Source organism: Globicephala melas, chromosome 5, assembly GCF_963455315.2.
Source record: "Globicephala melas chromosome 5, mGloMel1.2, whole genome shotgun sequence".
Classification (NCBI taxonomy): Eukaryota; Metazoa; Chordata; class Mammalia; order Artiodactyla; family Delphinidae; genus Globicephala; species Globicephala melas.
The window spans coordinates 52979975-53006044 of record NC_083318.1 but is presented as its reverse complement, the minus strand read 5'-3'; the positions used below and the strand labels follow the sequence as shown (position 1 = coordinate 53006044).

Genomic DNA, 26070 nt, shown 5'->3' with positions numbered 1-26070 from the left:
TAAGTACCCTCCAGTTCACCAGGAAATCAACCCTTCTACAGTATGTAGATGACCTCTTTTTATGTTCAGTCACCAAAGAGGCATCCATAAAGGATTCGATGAATTTGCTGCAACAGCTGAAAACAGAAAGTCTCTGAGGAAAAATTACAATTATCTTTAGACACTGTTCATCACCTAGGTCATAATCTAAGCACTAAAGGAATCTAGCTATCTCCAAAAAGAATTAAATTAATCCAAGAATTTCCTAGGCCCACAGCTAAGCGACAGCTTCATGGATTCCAAGGTCTGCCCGGCTAATGTAGACTATGGGTTCCTAATTCTTCTCTATCAGCTTCCCCACTCTATGAACTTACTAAAAATTCAGCCCCTGAACCCCTTCTTTGGGAAGATAACAAGAGCAGGCCTTCCTAAGACTTAAACAAGGGCTGCAAGAGCTACCTGCCCGAAGGCTATCAGACTGTTCAAAGCCTTTCACCTTTTCTGTGCATCAACAATATAACCAAGCCCTGGGATGCTCATGGGAGACCACAGCAATAAACACAGGCCTATTGCCTATTATAGCATAGAACTCGATTCAGCTGTTTGTGCCTATCCCAACTGCCTTAAGGCTACAGGCTACAGCTGCAGCTGCAAAGTTAGTAGAAGCCTCAGAAGCCTAGGAAATGATATTTACTTACAAACTCCACATGCTGTCCAAAGTCTTCTTAATTCTGAATTGACTAAGCATTTCTCTGCAAGCAGTCTAACCTCTTATGAGAGCCTTCTGCTTTCATCACCTAATGTGTTTCTTAAACGTTGCAATGTTCCTTAATTCTTCTTCATTACTACCCCGCCTGATCAGAGTGAATCCCATGACTGTGAGATAATAACATCCCATCTCATGACACCAATTTATGAGATGCCCCTTTGACTAATCCTCATCTAATTTTGTTTGTTGATAGGTCATACTGTAAAAATGAAAATGGGAATTTCCCAGCTGGCTCTGCTGTTACTACTTGACATGAGCTACTTGAGAGGTGAAACCTCCCACAAGCTAAATCAGCCCAACAAGCAGAGCTCCATGCCCTTACCAGAGAATGCCAATTATCAGAAGGACAAATTGTTAATATTTATACTGACAGCTGATGTGCCTTGGGGTCATCTATGATTTGGGGATGTCATGGAAATAAAGGGGCTTTCTTACATCCACTGAGACTCCAATCAAAGATGGACAACACATGGACTTCCCTGGTGGCGCAGTGGTTAAGAATCCACCTGCCAATGCAGGGGACACGGGTTCGAGCCCTGCTCCGGGAAGATCCCACCTGCCGCGGAGCAACTAAGCCCCTGTGCCACAACTACTGAAGCCCGTGCACCTAGAGCCCGTGCTCCGCAACAAGAGAAGCCACCAACCTCAATGAGAAGCCCGCGCACCACAACGAAGTGTAACCCCCCACTCACGGCAACTAGAGAAAGCCCGCGCACAGCAGTGAAGACCCAACTCAGCCAAAAATAAATAAATAAATAAATTTACTTTTTTTAAAAAAGGACAACACGTAAATGTCCTTCTTACTACCATTCTCTTACTTTCTGAAACTGTATCAGAACTGAGGCTCACACCAAAACGACTGAACCTGGCTATCAGGGAAATGCCCTGGCTGACCTTCCTGCACAGACAGCAGCAACGGAATCTATAGACTGCAGCACATGTGGATAAAGTCCATTCTGCTTCTGCAAAAGCTGACCCCTTGCTGCCATACTTCTGCCATCCTGATGTCATTGCAACATGGCAACAATCTGCTCCTGAATCAGAGAAACCACAATGGGCAAATAATGGTTGCAAATTAAATGACTAGTTGGGGCTATGGAAACCCAAGATGGCCGCTTGGTTCTTCCGGCTCCCTGGCAAACCCCATCTTTCAGTTTTTACATTCCTTTACCCACCACGGTGCAATTAAGATGACTCAAATTATGAATAAACATGAGTGAGGACAATTCTGTAAAACTATGAAAACAGTTTACCACAAAGGTCTGACCTGTCAGATCTGCATCCTGGGAAAACTATTTTTGTTTCCAGAGGCTTCAAACCTCATCCCTCTGGACCCTTGGAGCACCTGCAACTGGACTTCATTCAACTGCACCTCGAATGAGTTATCAATATGTTCTTGTTATTTTATGTATGTTTTCTGGCTGGCTTGAAGTCTTCCTTTGCCACACGGCTAATGCCCTCACAGTGGCAAAGAAACTGTTAGAAAACGTGTCTCGCATTTGGGTATACCTTCCACAACCTCCAGTAATTAGGGAACCCACTTCACTGGGCAAATCATACAAGCCTTAATAAAAACATTGCAAAACTTGCTGAAACTACTGGTCTCCCTTGGCCTAAGGTACTGCCTCTTGGTCTTGCTGACTGTTTGCAGTACTCCTTTTAGGAAACAACCTCACTCCACATGAGCTACTGGTATACAACTTTTTGATCCCTTGTTATCACATGCTAATATGACTACCTAATGTAAGTCTTTAATGTCTTATGCTAAAGCCTGTTATCAACAGGTTAAAAAAGCTTTCCCAGATCCCAATTCAAAGGATCCTGTTGGTCACAGTCTGAAGCCTGGTGATCGGGTATTCTGGAAATGTCATCAACCCTTGAGCCCCATTGGAATGGATCTTACCAAGTGCTTCTGACCACTAACATTACTATGAAACTAGAAGGCATTAAAACTTGGGTACACATTTCACAGCTGAAGAAGGCTCCACCTGACATCTGGTCCTGTACAAACACTAGAAACCTCCAAATCAAACTGACTAGGAAGAGAAGTAGCCAACATCGAAGTAGACTGCTTCCACCCAAGATGCTGGGTCAAGACTTCATGCTTTAGCTAAACATGAAACACTTTCTTCTTCTCTTTCTTTCCTTTACTCTGGCATTGGCCTGGGAAGATAATGTCTCATCTGTATCTCCCAAGCCACTGCTAAGAGAGGTAACCTTTCAAACTGCTAGATTTCTTAGCAAATACTCCAATTTATCCATGATGCTAGAGACCCCCTGGTCCTCCCTGTGACCAATTTTTCTTCTATTCCTAATGTCACCATAAACTATAAAAAAGGAAGGAAGGGAGGGAGGGAAGAACGAACGAACAAATGAACTACAGTCAAACTCCGTTGGAAGTCACTTACAGAGTCCCAACTTTTATAGCCAGAACATCCATTGCCTTGTTTTAACCTTTCTCCAATTATAACTGTACTTTCCCAATTAGACACAAATGCCTACATAAATCATGGTACATTTGTACCTCACATTCTTATGATTATATCTAAATTGGATCTGCCCCCAATCACAAAAAGATCTCACCAGCAGCACACATCTTTGCAAGGAATTTATAACTTTTTTTTTTTTTTTTTTTAATTTCAGGCTAGGAGATTTACTTTCCAAATGCACTGAAAACCTAACTGACCCATGGCTTGGAAGAGGCAAATCCAACCATCCCTGTGAATGAACCCACTAACAGTACCAGCTTAGCGGGAATAGTTTGTGCCCTGACAGGATTTATCTTTGTCTATGGTGGTTATCATTCTCCTTGGACCTATTTATGCCTAGATGGCTGGCACATAACTGAGCAATGCCTCTTAGGTGATCTAACTGTATTCCTAACTGCCCACAAAGTGAGACACCTCATTGGTCAACTCCCCTGAATTTATATCAGCAAGTTAGAAGGGACCTAACAGGAGGCATTCATGATTCAGGATTTGCTTCCTTTGGCAGGTCCCTACTTCCCTGGTTAGGAGTAGAGCCCATAAGCCCAGGTACTCAAGTAAACAAATGAGGTTATGATCAGGAACCCCTCCTTAATTCTTGAAGATATTACAGAATCTGCTGCAAAAGCAATAGTTGTCCAACAAAAATCCTCAACTCTCTGGCCAAAGTTGTTCTTGGTAATGGGATAGTCCTTGATTATCTTTTAGCTGAGCAAGAAGGTGCCTGTGCTGTGGCCAACACCACCTGCTGCACCTGGATTAACACTTCTGAGGAAGCTGAAACTCAGTTACGTAAGATCACTGAACAAGCCACTTGGCTTAAGAAAGTGACTCCTTCAACAGGGTCTTTCTTTGACTTTGAGTGGTTTTGGTCTTGGGGACCATGGCTCCAAAATGCACTCCAGGTATTAAGAATTTTCCTGCTTATAATAACCACAACAGTCTCCCTGGTATGCTGTATTCTCTCAAAAGCTTTAAGTGCATGTTTGCAGCCCCTAACCACCAAACAAATGATCTCCCTAAGACTGGAATATCAGAAAGGAATGAAGAGAATGACCAGCTTAAAAAACGTGAACCTGAAGTCATGACCTGTGAATACCACACAGAGGATCAGTAAAAACTGCAAGAACTTCAGAGCAGTAGCTGGCAGTGGCACTAATGCCTTAAATTTTGATCATACCTCTCAGGCTGAGAGTCATGATCAAAAGGGGGGAACTGTTCAAAACAGGACAACAGGCCCATAATGGAGTCACTTACGGTAAGCCCCACATCACCAAACCAAGACAATACTTAATTTAATTACAGTTTTGGCCTCTCCCAAGAATGGAACCTTAAACCAGTCAATCAGAAATCACTTGGTCAGCACTACTGAGGTAAGCTGCCCGACAGACCCACAACTGTCCCCTAAAGGAAGGTTACCTTGACACAACCAATCCGCTTCTTTCTTCTGCTCCCTTCTGCCTAGCAGGCTGAACACTGAACAGGTCCATAGGAAAAGTCAGACTAAATTCTTCAGATATGAAAATTAGGGAAAGCCAGAAAACTTACTACTAAAAAAAAGTAATTGTAAAGATCAATGAAAGGGTCAATGAGTATTATTTTAAGTTAATAAAGAAATACTGTTAAGTTATAGTATTTCTAAAGAAAAGAGAGACAGGACAAAATCGCTTAACTCTAAGAAAAAGGAAGAGAAAAATGCCCGAATCTCTGTCATGTTACTAGAAAACAAACTATACCATGTAAAAAGACTAAGACGATAAACTAAACTGAAATAGATCCAGCCGAGCTTTACTAACAGAACAAACCTTGGCATAAACTTAGATCAATTTAATAACAACTTAGTAAAGGAGCAAAACAAAGATAAAGATAAGCAGTACAATAGAAAGCAGACTGAGATAAGACACATAGTAAGGTAATTATACAGCCCCATTTGCCAGGGTTACTCCTCATTTACACCTGTTGTCCTGGTATAATTACTAATAGCACCCTCTTTCACTCTCAAAAGTATTCCTGTTTGGATGATGAATTATATGGTCATCCTATCTATAATAACAATATGAGGCAGATGGAGTTAATGTTATAGTGAAGGTACAATTTTACTTTCATTTGTGAAATGGGAATAAATACGTTCTGTACCCACCCAAACTCAGAGACCTTTTACAATATGAAACAATATGTTAAGTGTGCTAAACTCTCAAAAAAAAAAAAAAGAATTACATAAATGCAATGCCATGCTGTGATCCTAAAAATGCCCAGGAAAGGAGGGGGAGGAAAGGGCAGGACTGGCAGTCCGGTCGGGCTGGAACCGAAGGAGTACACATGCAGGCCCTGATGCACACTCGCATGCTTCCGCTCCCTTCCAGCCTATAACGGTATTTAATACGAAACTCTTTGTAAGGTAAATTAAAAATTAATGGAACAGGAATGGGAAATGGTATTTTTTAATGATTATTATTTGGTATGACTAAGAAAAGCAGATATAATTTGGAGGAAGGGGCTAAAATATGTACCAGTTGAAGCAGGGGTTGTGGTAATTCCCAGAAAGAGGCAAAAGGTCCTGGGTTGAATGTTTCATGGCCATAAAATAACTCAGAAGTTTTTGGCTCTTTATAGACAGAACTCATAACCATAGACTATTCATTCCCAGTTAAGCCAGTTGCATTTAAGAGCATTATTTGCTATTTGAAACACATCTTTCTACAGAAACTGTTGTGGTATTTAAGTTCCTACAACAAAAGCCTAATATTTAATCTATATATAACTGAACTATATAGTACCAACGGTGCTCTCGAATGACCCGTGACTAAGGAATCATCAAGAAGAGATTGAAGAGGTAGAGGTGAGACAGTCTGGATGGTAAGAAAAGAGAAAGTCTTCTGGTTTCTACGGTGGTTGCTTTGAAGGAGACAGAGGTATATGAATTGAAATACTCTAGAATTAGTTCTTATCAAATATCTATAAAGAGAAAGATAACAACAGCAGGTGGTAAATGAATTGGAAAAGAAAGAGATAGAGGAGGAAGTCTAGTAAATAGGTACTATAATTGTCAAGGGAAGACATAAGAGCCCAGGTACTCAAGTAAATAAATGCTGAGGCAGGATAGAAAATTTAGAACTTAAGAAATATTCTAGTTATGCTTATATAACTATAAAATGAGATATTTTCTTAAGATACATCCCATTAATTCATACAGTGGTTCTTAACCATTCTAGGCTACAGAACCATCTTACTTTAACAAAAGCAAAGAATCTTCTACCCAGAAAAATACACATATAGCCCTGCTTTATAGTAACTGCAAGTCCATGACCTCTTTAAGGTGGAACTTGGCCAATGTGAAATCACAAAGTACAGGGGCAGGAAAAAATGTCTTTTGCAAGACCATCACAATAGCCAAATATAATGCCTGAGATTATAAAAACTGTTACAAAAGTATAGTGCAAAAACAGCTGTTAAAATTTATTAAAGTACAAAGCAGGCATCAGAATCATGGAAGGACTTGTTAAAACAGATTTCTGGGCCCCACCCCCAAGTTTCTGATTCAGTAGGGCTGAGAGGGGGCCTAACGATTCTAACAAGTTGCTGCTTGTCCCAGAAGCACACTTTGATTTATTCCTTAGAGCAATCTTTCAAAACTTTACCAACTTCTTTTTCTTCCACTTCTCTCCCTTGAGGCCCAAAGATTTGGCTGCAGTAATCCACTTTGTCTTACGGGTTCACTGCCTTTCTTTCCTCATTCTGTAGGCTAAATGCAAACAAAGTACTGAATGGAAGAGTGCCCCAACCTTATTTCTGCCTTACTTCCAAAACATGTATACAGCCTCCACATTATTTTGTATAGCTCCAGCCATAGTTAAGAACATGCAAACAGAGAAGAGGTAATAAGCAAAGTGACAAACAGATATAAGCGAAGTGACAAACAGATATTAACAGATTTTGATCAAAATACTGTACACAAACCCCAGGAGATGACTTCCTCCTAGGTAAAAGAAGGATGTTTCTTTTCTTTTCTTTTTTTTAATTTTGGCTGCGTTGGGGCTTCGTTGCTGCACGCGGGCTTTCTCTAGCTGCGGCGAGCGGGGGCTACTCTTCGTGCGCAGGTTTCTCATTGCAGTGGCTTCTCTTGTTACAGAGCACGGGCTCTAGGCATGCGCGTTTCAGTAGTTGTGGCTCATGGGCTCTAGAGCGCAGGCTCAGTAGTTGTGGCGCACGGGCTTAGTTGCTCCGCGGCATGTGGGATCTTCCCGGACCAGGGCTCGAACCCGTGTCCCCTGCACATTGGCAGGCGGATTCTTAACCACTGTGCCACCAGGGAAGCCCGAGAAGGATGTTTCTTGCACAGACTCCTATTTAAAGGTGTTCAAAATCATTACTTCTTTTATGAGCTCTACAGATCAATAATTAGACACATTCCAAATAAAAATTAAATTTAAAAATTAAATTTTTTAACTTAGAATTTGCAGCTAAAATAAAAAATCATAGGCAAATGTACAGAAAAAGGTATTTTTCAAACAAAGGAAATAAAGTGTAGATTTTAATCATTTCTTCTCTCATCAAAATGATATCTAAATTTTCTGCCTTGGTCATTCCCTACCTTTTTTTCTAAATTAGTATAAATGAGTGTGACTTTTCCTCTATTCTTACAATATCATTTCTTCTAGATATCACAGTATCAGAGCTAATGTCAGTCATGAAAGGCAGAGTGGTCATCATAAGAATATCAGTAATTGATGTGCCGTATAGTAGAGACCTGTATACAATAAATGTGGAAATTAGAGAAGAATATTAACATTATCAGTGTTTCTGGAAATTGCTTTTTTGAAAAATTCTCACAATTGCCTGTTCTTATAAAAATGGAATGAAGCCTATGTGTCTAATAACAGACCTTGCTTTACAATTCATTACAGCAGTGGCCTCCAAATTCGGTTGCCCAGACCCCATAGGGATGTACAGTCTAATCCACTTTAGAGGGAGAAAACATTAGAACTTCCATTTATATTTAATTTTATCTCATTTTTAATTTATATTTTCATGAACATTTAAAAAAGACATAACACTGGTATAACAGAATGTATATATAATAAAAATATTTTTATATACACATACTACTTATATACAACTATTTATTTACAAATTGTATCAGGGAGGGCATAATGATGGAGATTAATGATATATATTAACATAGAAAAGCAACACAGACTAGAAATCAAGAACATGGGTTCAGTCTGTTCTATCATTTATAAGCTGGTGACCCTGGGCATTTGCCTCATCTCTCTAAGCCTATCCCTTATCTGCAAATAGATAATTATGGTATATTCTTAGTTCACAGGGTTGCTAGGAGGAGTCCATTCCATAGTGTATGCAAAGTGCTTACAGTGTGGAACAAACAGTAAATGCTAAATAAATGTTTTCTGTTATTTTAGTATATAAAGCCATAAATACAAGTTTGAGAAGTCCTCCAGTAACAAAACTAAATTAATTCATCATTTCTCAGTTTTGGCCATCTAACCCTTTTTTTTATGGAATAACTATTAACATTCTCTGCTATTCTAGTTGTATGCTTATTGCTATTATTTTCCAGAAAGAATTAAAGCCTGCTTTTATGGCATCAAGTTTTTAACTAATTAAACTATGAAAATTTCAGTATACAGGAAAATACCTCAATAATTATAATTTAACAGCAAGAATTCTTTAGCACCTACTCTCTTCACCTTACCTTTGCCCTGCCTGTCCTTTCAGGTGAACGCCAAGTGATCCTTCAGTCAAATAAGTTGTACCGGTACATTTGTGCATGTAAAGTACTACTCAGTAGATAACTTTAATCAAATTTAACATGCTTTAAAATGTTAGACATATCCTAATACAAAGATAAACATGAAAAGTCTTATTGTGGGTCACTTCCAAAGCAAAGCCTTTTGAAGGAAGTCATATAACTTTACTGCTTTTATACTTTATAATTCCATGGCTTGAGAATTTCCCATCAAATCTCTCTAGCAGAGTACAAAAACAAACCACGATAAGCAGCCTCTAAAATGGCTCATAGGAAGAGTTCTAAAAGGTAAATAAAATGAGATAACAAGACAAAAATAAACAAATAAAATAAAATGGCTCATAATGATCCCCACATCCTCTTATTTGTGCTCCTGTGTTAACTGCCTCCCCTTGAGTATCAGCTGGACCTAGCAACTCACTTCCAACAAACAGAATATGGCAAAAAGTGATGAAACAGGACTCCCAAGATGAGGTTATAAAAAGACTTTGACTTCCATGTTGTCCTTTCCCTCTCTCTCTCTCTCTCTCTCTCTCTCCCCCCCTCCCTCCCTCCCCCGACTTTCTCTCTCCCACCCCCGTGCTCCCCCCACCCCCTTCAGCCCCTCTCACTCAGGGAAGACCACTGCCCTATGGACAGAGGCATGTGGCAGGGGACCGACATCTGCAACCAGCAACCAGTGAGGACCTGTGGAGCCAACAGCCACATGAGTAGGCCTTGAAGTGAATCCTCCCCAAATCAGGCCTTGAGATGACTGCAATACCAGTTGACATCTTAACCGCAGCTAGTGAGAGGCCCAGAGCCGCAAGAGCCAGCTAAGCTGCTCCTGGATTTCGAACCCACGGAAACCATGAGATGATAAAACCGTGAGTGGCTTAGTAAACCACTAAGTTGGGAAGAATTTGTTACACAATAATAGATAACTAAGTTGAAATTTTAACTTAGAAAACTTCAGTAAAGAACAGACGCAGTTATTCCTTTAGAAACAATACTCCACGTAATTCAAAACTCAGCGATCCTTTTTTAAAATGTATTTTCTCCTATTTTTTTCTAACCCTACTTTTGCCTATTTTCTTAAGTGACTCTCCTTGTTTCAGACAGATTCATCTGTGTGGTTAAAACTAAGTTTTCTGAGAAGTGTACCGAGAAATGATGACAAAGGTGTTTTTCAGGCAGAATAGCTAATATAAGAAAAACAAATACCAGGTACAACCAGATTTTTCACATAAGTTGGCCTTAAAGTTGGTTTTATATACATATGTATACAAAACCAACTGATAACATTCTAAAACTATCTGGAATCACATAAATGAACGGGAAGAATGGATAAAAGGGGGGGAAAAGTAGAAAAAGGGGAAGAAACCTTTTAAAATATAAAAGAAAAAGGGGGAAAAATAAAAACAGAAAACAAGGTTCATACACACTAGGAACTATAATAAAACTTCCAGTCATGAAGTAGGCAATAACAATGTCAGTTCTCATTGCCTCCTACTGCTGTGCTCAGGGCCACAAAACCATTCAATACTCTCATTTAAATTATTGGCTAATCAAGTACCTACACTGTCCAAAATACCTTCAATATTGACAGAACAGGCAAACTTAACTGTAATCAATAACTCAATCTAAGCAGGTCACAAATTCAGCATACACTGACATCTAATCTTCTAGATCTTGCGTCAGAAGACAATGACCTAGAGAGCAAAAGCTGCATATCCTGTTCCTAATCTGAAACACCCCTAGGCCTCCAATTTCAATTGTAGAATAGCTCTGGAAAATTGCCAGATATTTATTCTCTTACTTGTCCAAGCACTGCAAACAGTACACACTTTGTTACCTTCTTAATGAGGCCTGCCATGACCATCCTATTTAAAATTACAGCCATCCATTATCTACCCGTCCTGATCCCCCTTCCCCTGCTTATTTAGTTTTTTGTTCAGTCTTGCTTTGTTTAGTCTTGTTTTGTCTAGTCTTGTTTAGTTTTGTTTTGTTTAGTCACAAGCCCCATCAGAATGTTAGCCTAAGGGCTTGAAGATTTATATGAGATTTTGTCTGTTCTTTTCCTGATATATTTCAAGATCTATTTGAGTATCTGGCATGGAATAGATCCTCAAATATTAGCTCAATATCAAATGAATGAATAAACTAGAAAAGTAAATGCTTTCTCATATGACCAAAAACAATAGGTACTAAAGAGAAAAAAATTAAGCTTCCAACCAGCATTTTCAAATGCTAAATATTTTGCTAAAATTTTTAAAAAGCAATATTTCCATTCAAAAATCACAAGAAATTAAGTATTTTTAAATTTCTAAGGTTTCCTATTAAATTCATGAAGTTTCCTAATGATGGCTACTAGAGACCTATAACAGTATTAATATTCACTTCTTTAAAAAAAAGACACTTTAACAAGAAATACAAATCAAGATGTAGCAATAATGAACTGAAGGCACCAAACTGGTCCAAGAACTACAGAACTAAAAACCCATTCTCTTGGGCTTCCCTGGTGGCGCAGTGGTTGGGAGTCCGCCTGCCGATGCAGGGGACGCAGGTTCGTGCCCCGGTCGAGGAAGATCCCACATGCCACGGAGCAGCTGGGCCTGGCTGGGCCCGTGAGCCATGGCCGATGAGCCTGCGCGTCCGGAGCCTGTGCTCCGCAACGGGAGAGGCCACAACAGTGAGAGGCCCACATACCACAAAAAAAAAAAAAAAAAAAAAAAAAAAACCCATTCTCTTAAAGCCTGCAACACACTATAGTCTCTAAGATCAGTCCTGTCCAATATAAATAGTGATCTACATATGTGATTAAAAATTTCCTAGGAGTCACATTAAAAAGTAAAAACAAGTTAAATTAATTTTATATTATATTTCATGTAACCCAGTATGCCCATAATATAATCATTTCCAACATGTAATCAATATTTCAATATTTATGTAAATCTTCAAAATTTGAAGTGCATTTTACACATATAACACACCTCAATTTTAAGTGCTCAATAGACAAATATAGCTAGTAGCTACCATACTGTACAATGGATTTCTAGATTTTTGGGGGTACTAATAAAACACAGAAGCATACTATATTTGCTTTTAAATATTCATATTAAAAGAAATACAGAGAGAAAGATATCTTCTGTTTTTAAACATTCAAGTTCACCTATTATACTGATAGAATTCTAAGTTCTTTTAACATAAGTTTTACTTTTTAACAAAGTTATTATTTTTTTATTACAAAATATTTGGAATTCCACTAAAATTTAAGACTCAATAAGAATTCCATTGAAGTATAAGTTATACAACCATGCGTGATTACTTTGTTTGGCACAGTGATAATGATAATATTTCACACATTTGAGCATTTACTATCTGATGATGAGATAAAAAGATTAAAATAACTTGTAATTCTAGGAATTATTATGCAATCAAATACATTCAAATCGGCTGTCAAATATCTGCATAAGCTTACTTAATACCTCTCTGTCTATATATTATACACAATTGCAACAGATCCTTCTCTTGAAGGTATTTTTAATAATTAAAAAATATGAATTTTTGCTATTTTTTCCATATTTAAATATTTTTTAAATTGTGATATAATAAGAAATATATTTGGTCTTTATCCCTGGTTCCTAGAACAGAGCTCTTAAAAGTCTTGGAATTTCCTCAGTGATAGAGTGTCCTTTCCTCCTTTAATCACCCCTGAGTTCATGCTAATGAGATGACTAAGGGAGGGGCCCCTAGATAGCCTCAGGATGGGGCTGATCATGAGAAAGACCAGGGATCAGAGAACCGGAAATTTCAGTCCCAGCTACCTGACCTCTGGGAAAACTGAGCTCTGTAAAAACTCTTGAACTTAGAGATTCAGAAAGCTTCCAGGTTGGTGAATATATCAAGGTGTGGGAGGTGCTGGGAGGGCAGCATGCCCAGAGAGGGCATGGAAGCTCCATGCGCCTTCTACCATACCTTGTCCTATACATATACAGCACTTGGCTGTTCCAGAGTTATATCCTTTTTAATAAACCAGTAAACATAAGTAAAGTGTTCTCCTGAGTTCTGTGAGCCATTCCAGCAAATTTTCCTTTTTTTTTTTTACTGAAGTACAGTTGATGTACAATATTATATAAGTTACAGGTGTACAATATGGTGATTTGTAAAGGTTATACTCTATAATTAGTATGAAATATTGGCTATATTCCCTGTGTTGTACAGTAGCTTATTTATTTTATATATAATAGCTTGTACCTCTTAATCTCCTACCCCTATATTGCCCCTCCCCTCTTCCCTCTCCCCACTGGTAACCACTAGTTTGTTCTCTATATCTGTGAGTCTGCTTCTTTTTTGTATTATTCACTAGTTTATTTTTTAGATTCCACATATAAGTGCTATCAAACAGTATTTTTCTTTCTGTCTGGCTTATTTCACTTAGCCTAACACCCCTCCAAGTCTATCCATGTTGCTACAAATGGCAAAATTTCATTCTTTTTATGGCTGAGTAGTATTCCACTGTATTTATGTACCACATCTTCTTTACCCACTCATCTGCTGATGGATGCTTAGGTTGGTTCCATATCTTGGCAATTGTAAACAATGCTGCTATGAACACTGGGGTGCATGTATCTTTTTGAATTCGTGTTTTTTTGTTTTTTTCAGATACATACCCAGCAAATGTTCAAACCTGAGGAAGGAGCCATGGGAATCCCAGATTTATCGCCAGTCAGTCAGAAGTTCAAAAACATAACCAGAGACTTGTGACTGGGATCTGAGGTAAGGGCAGTATTATGAGACTGAGCCCTTTAACTTGTGGGATCAGGGAGAGAGCGTCAGAATTGAATTGAATTGTTGGAAATGCAGTTGGTGTTGGAAAACTGAAGAACTGGTTGGTGTCAGAAAACACCCCAGAGTAGTAATATTTATAACTTGATATATCAATTAATAACAAAAGTAATTTTATTAAGTAGATTTTTAATATAAAGAATCTAGCCTTATTCTAGGCTCAGAATTAACCAATCTTAATAAGTTAATTTGTAACTTCTGAAATGTGGCTACCTAAAACTATTCCAGCTTTAAAAAGTGAAAGTGCACACCACTCTTTTCAAACATTTTATAATACTAAAACTCTTCAAATTAACCATATCCGCCTGCCGATGCAGGGGACACGCGTTCGAGCCCTGGTCCAGGAAGATCCCACATGCCGCGGAGCAACTAAACCCGTGCACCACAACTACTGAGCCTGCGCTCTAGAGCCCACAAGCTACAACTGCTGAAGCCCGTGTGCCTAGAGCCCGTGCTCCACAACAAGAGAAGCCACAGCAATGAGAAGCCCCCGCGCTGCAATAAAGAGTAGCTCCCACTCACCGCAACTAGAGAAAGCCTGCGTGCAGCAACAAAGACCCACCACAGCCAAAAAAAATAAATTATAAAAAAAAATAATAATCCCTCTGAATTAATATATTTCTTAACCTAAAACAATCTAAGCAATAATTAGTTCCTCAGAAATACCAAAATCAAAGGAAAACTTAGCACCATCAGTGTAATAACTTAAAATTATAACCTTTCAACTCAGTACAAGAATTAGTGTTGTAAATTATCTCCAATCTAATTGATGGACAGAATTATGAAACTGCACAGAGTACTCATCTACTAAAGACTACACTCTCTCTGAGTTGACATGGAATTTGATCAAACTAATACTGTAAATGACTAAGAAAATGTACAACAATAATTTCAGGAAATCTGTTTAGTCTAGAGAATAATTTCCTCTACAAAGAGCATCAAATATATGAACATAAAATTCTATTGACTCCATAATTCATATAGATAGTAATAATTTATGGAATAAGTGGAATTTATGTTAGACTATTTGATAATCAAAATCTTAAGCAACTATATTAGCAACTAAGTAAACAATTTAGACAATCTTGGGAGGATTAGAAAGAACAATTCATCACTAATAATTCAGAGTATTACTTCTAAAAAGTAGTTTTATAGCTTGATTTTATTGTGTGTATGTGTGTGTTTGTACTGGAAGAAAGAGAAGGAATGGTGATGATGTTGAGAGAATGAGTTACTCAGTATAATAAAGTGACCCTCAATAAATGACAACTACTTTGTTATATTCCAGCAAGTAAAACTCCTAATAATCATCAACTTCATTTCATTTACTCTACTTTACGACCAACAGAATATATTTACATACTTCAAATACTTTTTAAGTTGTAAACAATGTAAAATAGGACTATCCTGTCATCTGCAGTTCCAAAAATGAAAGAAATAAATTTGACTACTTTGAACTGAAAGCCATGATTTTGGTACTAATAGAACTGAACTCTAATTAAAATGATTTAACCACAATGAGAAGAGATTATCTCTCAGTAAGCATGAAACAGCTGATGCAGAGATAGTTAAAAAAAAAAAAAAAAAAGACTAAAGAGTTAATATTTGATCTAATAAGTACTAAGAAATCACTGTTAAATTTCTTAGCTAGAGAAAGACACTCTCAAAGTGATATGCATGATGATTAGAGAGGAAAAAATTAGAGGTAATAATCTAGGCATAAGATAATAAATACCTAGATTAAAATGGAATAAGTAAATAACTAAAACAGGTAAATGAAAAAGGAAGAAAAAGGAATAAATTCTAAGAACACAAAATTTTATTTATAGCAGGGGTTGGCACACTACAGACTGATGGCTGTCTTTGCAAACAAAGTTTTATTGGAACACAGCCATGACCATTAGTTCATATACTGTCTATGGCTGCTGGGCACTACAATGGGAGAGTTAAGTAGATCCAACAGAGATCATGCGGCTCACACAAATCTAAACTATTTGCTAGCTGGCCTATATTCGTTTCCTATGGCTGCTGTAACAAAGTACCATAAACTGAGTGGCTTAAAATAACAGAAATTTATTCTTTCATGGGTCTGGAGGCTATAAATCTAAATAAAGTGTCAGCAGGGCCATGCTCTCTGAAAGGCTCTAAGGGAGAATCTGTTTCATGCCTTTCTCTTGGCTTTTGGTGTCACCAGCAATCCTTGTCATTCCTTGACTTGTAGCTGCATAACTCCAATCTCTGCATCCACTGTCACATGATCATCTTCTCCCCTGTGTCTGTCTGTCCACATGGTGTTCTCCTCTCTTACAAGGACACCAGTCATATTGGATTAAGAGCCCATGTTACTCCAATATACACTCCTCTTAAATAACTACATCTGAAATGAACCTATTTCCAAATAAGGTCACATTATGAGGTACTGGGGGTTAGAACTTCAAAGTATTTTTTTGGGGGGGGACATATTTCAACGCATAATTTGGTCCTTTACAGAAAAAGTCTGCCAATTCCTAATTTAAAAGAGTAAAAACTGGTACTTCCTTAGTGGCACAGCGGTTAAGAATCCACCTGCCAACGCAAGGGACACAGTTCAAGCCCTGGTCCAGGAAGATACCACATGCCACAGAGCAACGAAGTCCATGCACCACAACTACTAAGCCTGCGCTCTAGAGCCCGTGAGCCGCGAGCCACAACTACTGAGCCCATGTGCCACAACTACTGAAGCCCGTGCACCTAGAGCCCGTGCTCCGCAACAACAGAAGCCACCGCAATGAGAAGCCCGCGCACTGCAATGAAGAGTAGCCCCCACTCGCCACAACTAGAGAAAGCCCGCACATAGCAACAAAGACCCAACGCAGCCAAAAATTTAAAATAAATAAAATAAACTTTAAAAAAATTAAATAAAAGAGTAACAACTGAGAAGTAGGTCCACAATTGCCATTGAACAGTGAGGGATTTCAAAGAGAAGATCTGGGATTTTGCTTTAGATAAACTAAGCTGAAAACAAGAGCCCTCAAAAGATGTCAGGCAGAAAGCAATATATGTAGGTCAGAATCTGGACTGGTTTAGAGATGGAGGCATCAGAAGTAATCTGAAAGTGGATGAGCATTCTCAAGGTAAATGTTTTATACAGCAGGTCAAAAATCGATCTTTAGAGAATGTTTCTGTTACATAACAATGTGATTAGATAAAAATGTGATGAGAGGATGTCACTGTTATACAACATTAGATAATAATGTAGAAAATAGTGTAATTTAGTATCATGTAAACTAAAAGAGAAGCATCTCAACAGTGACAAATACAACAAAAAGAGTGAAAAGAACTAAAAACTGACTGGGGAATTTGGTTAGAATGAGACCATAGTCAAATAAAGAAAACAACCTCTAAGAAGAAAACTAAAAGGGACAATAGACAGGGGTAAGATGAGAATGCTTAAGAAATAAAGTACTATTTATTTGTACGGTGAGTACAGTAGATTAGGACATTGGTGACCCCCAGTAAACCACATCTCCTGGTATTCATATCCTTGTATAATCCTTTCCAACACAGACTCTGAGTTCAGCCAAATAACTTGCTTTAAGCCAATTTGATATTAACAGGCATTGGCAAGCAGGGGCATGATAAGCACTTTCACATGGAAACTTGTTCTCCTGGAACACTGCCACCTGGAAGCTGGCTGCCATGCTGTAAGGAAGCTTGAGCTAGACTCCTGAATGATGAGAGACTGGATGGAGAGAGACTCTGATGGAAAAGAGGTCATCTGAGATATTCCAGCCCAGTAGAGCTGGCAACTGAATGCAACTGCCACAGTGACTCTCAGGCCATAACTACGGGAACAGAAAAAGTGCTCAGCAAAGCCCAGTCAACCCAGAGGATCAGGAGAAATAACAAAATGTTGTTTTAGGCCACTAAATTTTGTGGTGGTTTGTAAAGCAGCAATAGATAACTGACATAGTCAGAATAGGATATATGTTTGAGAAACCCAAGTACACAGAGTGGGAATTCTTATAAAACTGAGAAGACCTGTATAGATGTGAAAAAAAAGAAAAAAGAAAAACCATGTAAATACAAAGGGTAAAATTAAAATGTAAAGAGAAAAACTAAAGATGATGAAGATGAAGGAGTTGAGTCATACAAGGAATAACGGGAAAATTTAAGACTAAAAACTTGGTCATTCTGTTTTAAGAGAATACCAGGGAAAAAGGGTTTCCACCTACTTCATCACTTTCATCTACTTCAATTCCACCATCTTTGTCATCATCCATTTGTTTATGTATTGTTTGAAGAGCTTCCAGACTAAATCTATCTTCTTCTGTGAAGCATGGTGGACTCAGTGACATGCAGGGATCTGAAATAGAACAAAGGGCAATTACTAACTTGCAATCCCCAAACACAAGCTACAGTCAAGAGAATGTAATTTAAAACAAAACCAACAAATTAAATTTCAGACTAAGTCAAACTAAGAGGCTTTAAGAAGTCTAGTAGGGTATTCTTCACATCAAAAGTATAATACATGAACACACTGACTAAAAATAAATAATTCAATTTAATTGATATTAGTCAACTAAAACCAGTACTAAATTCAGGTTGTCTACATTCTTCTTATCCAGATCATTATATTTATAAATTATTCCTCCCCCAAAACAGATAAACTCTCTCCTTTAAAAAAAGGAAAAAAAAACTAAACATCACAGAGTACAAGGTGCTATTTTTATATAGTCCAGTTTAAAATGTAAGTCCTAGGGAAACATCACAAAGAATACAAGAAAAAGAAATGAAGACTATTCACATGATCCTTAGACATTTTTTAATCATTTTTCTATCTAACAGAATCCAAGAGTCCACCATATGACTTTTTAAAATAAAATGTATAACTTCTTAGATTCAACAAGGAAAAACTGAATTTTTAAAAATCTTGTTCTTCATGTTTTCCTTAACATGTTTATTGGCTAAACCTTTTCCTATGGAAAATGAGTGAATCCTCACATCTAGGCTGTCAAAACTAACAATTTAAAGAGAATGTGGGGCTTTTCATGGCTTAAAATGAGATTAGTAAAAATTACCTCCTGTTGACTCAATTAGTAAACAGTCTACATACCAAAATGGAAAAGTACTGCCAAAACTTCACTCACACCCAATCTGGCTGACTGCTGGATTGACAAATTCCAGGAACTGACTTCTACCAGGTCACTAAAATAATATCCTTTTAAAACATCATCAGATCCACATGTATTTCTAGGAACAGTATGGTCTTAAAGTTTAAAGTGGTTATTAGCATAACAGAAGGGTTAGCCACAGTATGGCCATCTCCTCAACAATAGTTAAAAATCTAGTTTATCATCTGGTCCTGTTATGAATTAACTGACTGTGGACAAATCACTTGTCCTTGTATCTTAGTTACCTCTCTAAAATAAAGCAAGTAGACTAGATGTTTACTAAGCTCTATTGCAGCCATAACGGCCTAAGAATATCTAATTCTGCATTTAGGAAAAAAAATTACAAGAAAAGAAGCCAGTCCTGGAGACAAACTAATAATTTTCTAAAAAAAAAACAATTTAAGCCTATATTACCTGCATGTTCTACTTATAGAACATTTTGGCAATTTAACATTTAATAGTTTTAAGTTTTTAATCTGAAACTTAATTTTGATTCCTTTAATCTTAGAAGGGAAGGAAACAGAAAAGGAAACTCTCTAAAAATGAAATTATAAGTTATGTGACATAAATATGTGTATAAATATTCAAAACTCTGATTAAGATTTGCTAAAATCTAAGAACTTACAGGCATAATGGTCAATTACGATCCCTAATTCACAAGACATCCAGAACCCTCATATGCCCACAAGTTATTCTGAATGGATGCAAAATAAAATATAAGCTCTCAGGTATCACAACAACACATGGTGTGAAGAAGATGTGTATACAACATGCTACTGCCTCCAGCAGACATATTTTTAACACGTATTTATTTTGCTAACAAACATATGAAGTGAAAGTTATTACAACTAGTACAATAAGGAAAGTCTCAGCATCACTCACTCTGATTAAATAGGCTTTGTTGTCAAACTCTCTAAGCGAAGTCAACAGTGAGGACGGCAGAAACATTAAAAAGCTTAAGCTTTTTATACAATATGATTTTATACAATTTTATACATTTATACATTTATGCATTTTATACAATATGATATAAAAGAACTGTACATATAATGAATCAGGTATAATGGTTTCAAAGACAACTGCTAAAATACCAAAATCAGTCTCCTTTGCCAACATCTTACAGACATCTACCTTAGCTACCCAAAATGCACTATGTACTCCATAGCCAGAACAGGTTTCTCATCTAAACAGAATCACTTGTTCATTTAAACATGATATGGAGTGCCTGTCATGTGCCAGGCCCTGTACTTGGTGCTGGACACCCAACTAAGGCAAATTTCCTCCCCTTGGTGCCCTCACCTTGTGTTAAATGCAATGTGGTGTGATATATCTTTCTAGCATTATTATGCTGAGCATTCCTTTCTTTCCTCTGGATCAAGACCAGCACATTCCACTGAGAAAAAAAGGAATCAGCTGAAACAGAGTAAGACTTAACCAAAGTCAGCAATCAACACCATTGTTAAATTCCACCTTGTTTTCCTCTACCCAAAGCCAAACAAACGCTCAATCTGATTCTGCAGAAACAGAGTTACTGAATTAAAATGATTTCACCTAATAAGAAACATCTGATATATTCTAGAAGCCAATGCTCTTTCATGTACATAATGTAATCCCTACAACCCTGTGTGAGGAACATATTATCTCCATTTTTCAGATGAGGAAATGAGACTAATGAGTTACTTTCTTAAGATCACACCCCTAGAAATGACAGACCTGGGATTCACACCAGTCTTCAAGACTCCAATTCATGTTCGAGTGTCAGTATAATGAACATAAATGCGTCAGTGTCACCAGTGTCAGAGAAGAATAAAGGACTGCTATCATAGATACTGCCAGAACCTGGCTGAGAAGCAGAGAGAAACAAGAAGCATAAATGTGTCCCAAGGAAGGGGATCACTAGATACCTCATAAATGACAGACATAATCTGAAATACAGACCTATACTTCTTAGATTACTTCTCCTTTTGAGAATAACGTACCTTTAATTCACACTCCCCTTGAAAAAACCTTTACAATAAGTATACTACCACAGTAACAGACATATGTTGAAAGTTTAAACAAATATAAATATTAGAAGCCAACTAAATAAACTTCTTAATTTGTTACTTATCTAGCAAAATACATAAAAGCCAGACTTCAGGTTAGAAGCCAGGTATACAAAGGGTAAAAGCAAAGTTAAATATGGCAAGTACAATGACAGACATGTAATAAATATATAATGGCAGTAAAACTAAGGGAGTAGTCCTGTATAGCAAGAAGATTTGAGGAGAAAGTGATATTTACACATTGATTCTTAAAAGATGAGCAAGTGTTCTCTAGGAAGACATGAATGGGCAAGAACATAAGCTGCTAATAGTTATACTAACAAAATAATGATGACAATAACTATCAATTACAGAGTGTCTATAACATATTACATAAATTTATATATAAATTATATATTTCACTTTGTTTATAAAATAGGCATTATTATTACCATTTGACTAGGTAATTAAGAGAAAAGACTGACAATATCATTGAGGGTCAGACTATAGAGGGATCTACAGATTATTCTAAAGTGACAATAAAAGGGAAAAAGTGTTAATAAATTACTCACTGAAACCCTCTACTTGCAGTTTCCTTGGCCTGCAAAGCTCTTTCTCCCAAGTACACCCACTGTTGGTTCATTCCAGCACAAATGTTTCTCCTCAGAGGTCATCTTATTTCCCTATCTAAAATAGCCTTCTCCTTTTCTATTTGTTATATTTTTCTTCACAGCACTTAATCACAGTGCATATATTATGTATTTACTTTCTTACTGTCCAATCCTCCACTATAATGCAATCATGAGATGAAAGGCTTTGTTCTGATTGTTGCTCTTTTCTGAGTGCCTAGAAGTGTCTGGCACATAGTAAGCGCTCAAAAAATATGTTTACTGCATTACTTACCTAACTGGTTTCCAATATAAATGTTTGGAAGAGAAAAACTTTTCACAAAATTACTTGGCTGATTAGAAAACTAAGATGTAGAAAGTGACAGTAAAACCCCTCACCTCTTTATAGTACTAAAGTTAACTCTAAGTGTTAGTAGAAATCTACTAATATTACTCCTGCTCCAATTAAAAGTATTCAGTGGCCCTCAAGAGCCTAAAGTATAAAGTCTATTTTTCCACTGTCAAATACTGCTGTTTAAATACTTAATGAACAAAACATACAACACATTATAAAAAAATAATGGAGGGGAACTTTAAAATATTTAAGATTCAAGGCCCTTATACTTTAGCAGCAAAGATCAAATTTCATGAAGGCAAGGACTAAGCTTGTTTTATTCATGACTATATATTATTACTATTATTATATATGTTATAATATATGTACATTATTATTATACAGTACTACTCCTAATAAATAATTATGGCTGACTGGCTTTTACATGCAAGCAATTGCATTTTTGGTGGTATTAGGAAAGAGAAATTGGATTTTAATAAGTGGGGTTAGAAAAAGAGAAAACAAGAACAAACCCAAAGAGGAAATAAGACGATATCTGGGACCCACAAAGAGCAGTCTGGCTAGCAGACTGGCTCTCTACTGAGAGTGCTACTCAGGGCTCCTCGCTGCTCACCTCTCCTCCATCTGCTGCTGTAGGCCTTCAGCGGAGGGCTGGGGAGGCCAGTCCCACATAACAAGGAACTGTCCTCTGCCAGCTAACAGTACTGCCCAGAGGGAGGAAGAAAACACTAGCAAGCATGGGTGGAGGAGCAGTAGGATGTGAATCTGGAAAGATGGCTTGGGGTTATCCGTCAGTGAACGGCAATGAACCAAGAAAGAAGAGACTAAAAGAAGCCACTGATCATTTTTAAGTGAACTGTGACTTGATGGCAAATATAACAGAAATCACAACTTATATCTTGTGTAGTGCTTTCAAGTTCAAAAAATGTTTTCCCATATAGTCAGTTTTATTTTAATCTAGAGAAAAAACTATAGTCTCAGTTTACATGCTTGTTACCAGTGAATGCCTATTCCAACAGTACAGGCAGGAAGTAACAACATAAACTACAACCACAGCAGTGAGGATAGATGGAAGAGGTCAGACTGAAGTGACAACTGAGTGTACTGAGAGAAAGGAGACAAATATGACTGACATTTTTAGAATGAACTAATAAAAGTCTAGGTAAAACAAAGGTAACTTCTATTTGGATGAGTGAAACCAAACAACACAGAGTTACAAACTGCGCCAAATGTGACTCCATTAAGCCTTTAGTAGAGGCACAAATATTTATGCCATATTCTATATTTTGTTGTCCCAGTCAATTGATATAGGCAAGGAATATAGTTCAGAAATGTAAGAAAATAAGAGCTTAAGAAATAAATGAAACTGAAAAAGTAAATCCAGTCTTTAAAGCTAGTTTCCCTCCTATAATACCTTTGAGGTCAGCAAATTTCATGCAGAAGAGAACTAAGAAGGAGAGCCAGCCGACTTTTCATCACAAACCAATGACTGTAGCCCATTAACAATGTGCAACATCATATACTGCCAAGAACATGGCTTACCACGCTGGCAACTTTTATGAGTCTCATGATTAGGATTTTCTTAATTACTACCACTGAGAGAAAAATTTTAAATAAATATTGTTCATACTTGGTGCTTCCACTAATAGTTCAAGCATTTATCAAATCAAACACTTCAATCTGAATATTTTGAGAGCAAATCTTCTCTAAAATCTTCAGAGATAACCGTTTGGTGTCATTTTTCAATAAACCAACAATCTGATTCAAACTCAAAAAGAAAGTGAATAATGTCTTCTTTCTTTTTTGATATCCTCTTTAAGGCAGAGTCTGCCTTATTTCTCTTATTATCCCAATGTCTAGCATATCACCAACACCTGGCATACAGGAGGATTAATGGATGTTTCTCAAAAAGTCTAATAAATAAATAATAAAGGCTGCCACATACTTTTTTAAAGAGAAGTTTCAACCCATAATCTATTATATTTCCCGGTATATGGTACCAGGAAATATAATTTCATAGATATTCAAACTATGCTAATATTTACTGAAAGTATATTACATGCCAGAACAACAAATGAGAAAAGGAAAATTGTAACTCGTATACACGACGCTATACCAGGAGGCTATAAAAATGCAGGTGGATTCTGAATCTCAAATGTTTAACTCAGATTTTTGAAAAGTTCAACAAAGGAGACAGACCTCACCAACAACAGGGCTGAGAAACCACTGCTGATATATCAAATTATGGCTTAAGTATTATACTGAAAAGAAAATAAAGAGCCTTTATTTTGAAACCCTTTCTGATTAATGACTGCCTCTTGGAGCTCTGAATCACTGACTTCGTTTACAAAGTCCTCATTAATTAGTCTGACTCTTGTAAAAAGAAAGAACTTTCCCCTCATCTGTTAGCTAAAAACTTCCCTTAAAAATTGCTAAGTTCAATTATACCTTCCAAATGTTTTAAACAGACTATCTGATACAAACTCAGTTACTTAGGTCCTTTCCCACTTTCCAGGGATATTTTTCAACTTACCATCTTCTGATTATTTCACTCCCACTTATTCCCCCACCCTCACAAAGCATCTTGTCCTTGCCACCTCAAAAAGTTCCCACTAATCTTCTCAAAGAGCCTCTCTAAAGGTAGGAGACAAGGTGATGCCTCTGCCTCAAAACTATCTTAATATGCAATTCATTTACCAACACATTCCTCAACCCAAAAATATCTACACTTACATTTGTGGTTAACCAATATGTTCATTTAATGTATGTAAATAAATGAGAAATATTTATGCAGCTGTATTTATCTCTAGATTCATTGACAGCTGCCTAATTTTTCCCACTGTGTTTTATACTATAACTTCCTAGAAAGCAATACTATATCTGAGTATAACTTTGCTGTATCTGTCATATGCAGGAAAATATTGTTGACTAGGTGCAAAAAACAAAAGTAAACAGATGCATGCATACACTTATTTACTGACTCCTAATTTCCCAGGATGCTATAAACACTAACTTTATTTATTTATCTATCTATTTATTTATTTATGGCTGCATTGGGTCTTCATTGCTGTGAACGGGCTTTCTCTAGTAGCAGCGAGTGGGGGCTACTCTTTGTTGCGGTACGTGGGCTTCTCATTGCGGTGGTTTCTCTTGTTGCAGAGCACAGGCTCTAGGCACGTGGGCTTCAGTAATTGTGGCACGTGGGCTCAGTAGTTGTGTCTTGCAAGCTCTAGAGCACAGGCTCAGTAGTTGTGGCATGCAGCCTTAGTTGCTCCATGGCATGTGGTATCTTCCCAGCCCAGGGCTCGAACCCATGTTCCCTCATTGGCAGGCGGATTCTTAACCACTGCGCCACCAGGGAAGCCCTAAACTCTAACATTTTGATTAGCAACATTATGTGCACAGAGTAGTGAAATAGCTTTGCTTATTTTTATTTGTTTTGGAGGGAAGAAAATGATAATTCAAAGTTACAACCAGAACACTGTGCATGTACTTAATGGCACTGAATTATATACTTAAAATGGTTTAAATGGTAAATTTTATGTTATATATATTTTACCACAATTTTTTAAAAAGCTATAAGCAAAACATAAGCTATGGAGAACAAAGACCATTAAAACCATTCTACCTATATCAACACCTCAGGAAATAAAGAGAACATTGCTGTTACTGACAGGCATTGATCCAACTGTTTCACTTCTCTGTTTCACTTCTCTCTCAGTGCGAGAACTTAACAACAGTCAAAAATAAAATCACTATCCCAATTTTTCAGATGAGAAATGTTGAGCACTCTGTAGGAGGAAAAAGAACTTTTAATTCATTCTCATTCTGCCTATTATATAACCTCAGGAAAGTTATTTAACTTATTTGCCTTAACTTCTTCATCTGTAAAATGGGAATAATAGTAAATTTGCGGGCTTCCCTGGTGGCGCAGTGGTTGAGAGTCTGCCTGCTGATGCAGGGGACATGGATTCGTGCCCCGATCCGGGAAGATCCCACGTGCCGCAGAGCAGCTAGGCCCATGAGCCATGGCCGCTAAGCCTGCGCGTCCGGAGCCTGTGCTCCGCAACGGAAGAGGCCACAACAGTGAGGCCCGTGTACC

The 26070-nt window shown here is 37.4% G+C and overlaps 1 protein-coding gene across 1 annotated transcript in view; it reads right to left on the bottom strand.

The window, feature by feature from the left end:
- STIM2 (stromal interaction molecule 2) overlaps positions 1-26070 on the bottom strand; it is a 168614-nt gene that overhangs the window by 84131 nt on the left and 58413 nt on the right. Inside the window, exon 2 of the mRNA XM_030832235.3 lies at positions 18043-18173. Within this exon, the coding sequence (XP_030688095.2) occupies positions 18043-18173 (131 nt within the window). The remainder of the gene's footprint in view (positions 1-18042; positions 18174-26070) is intronic.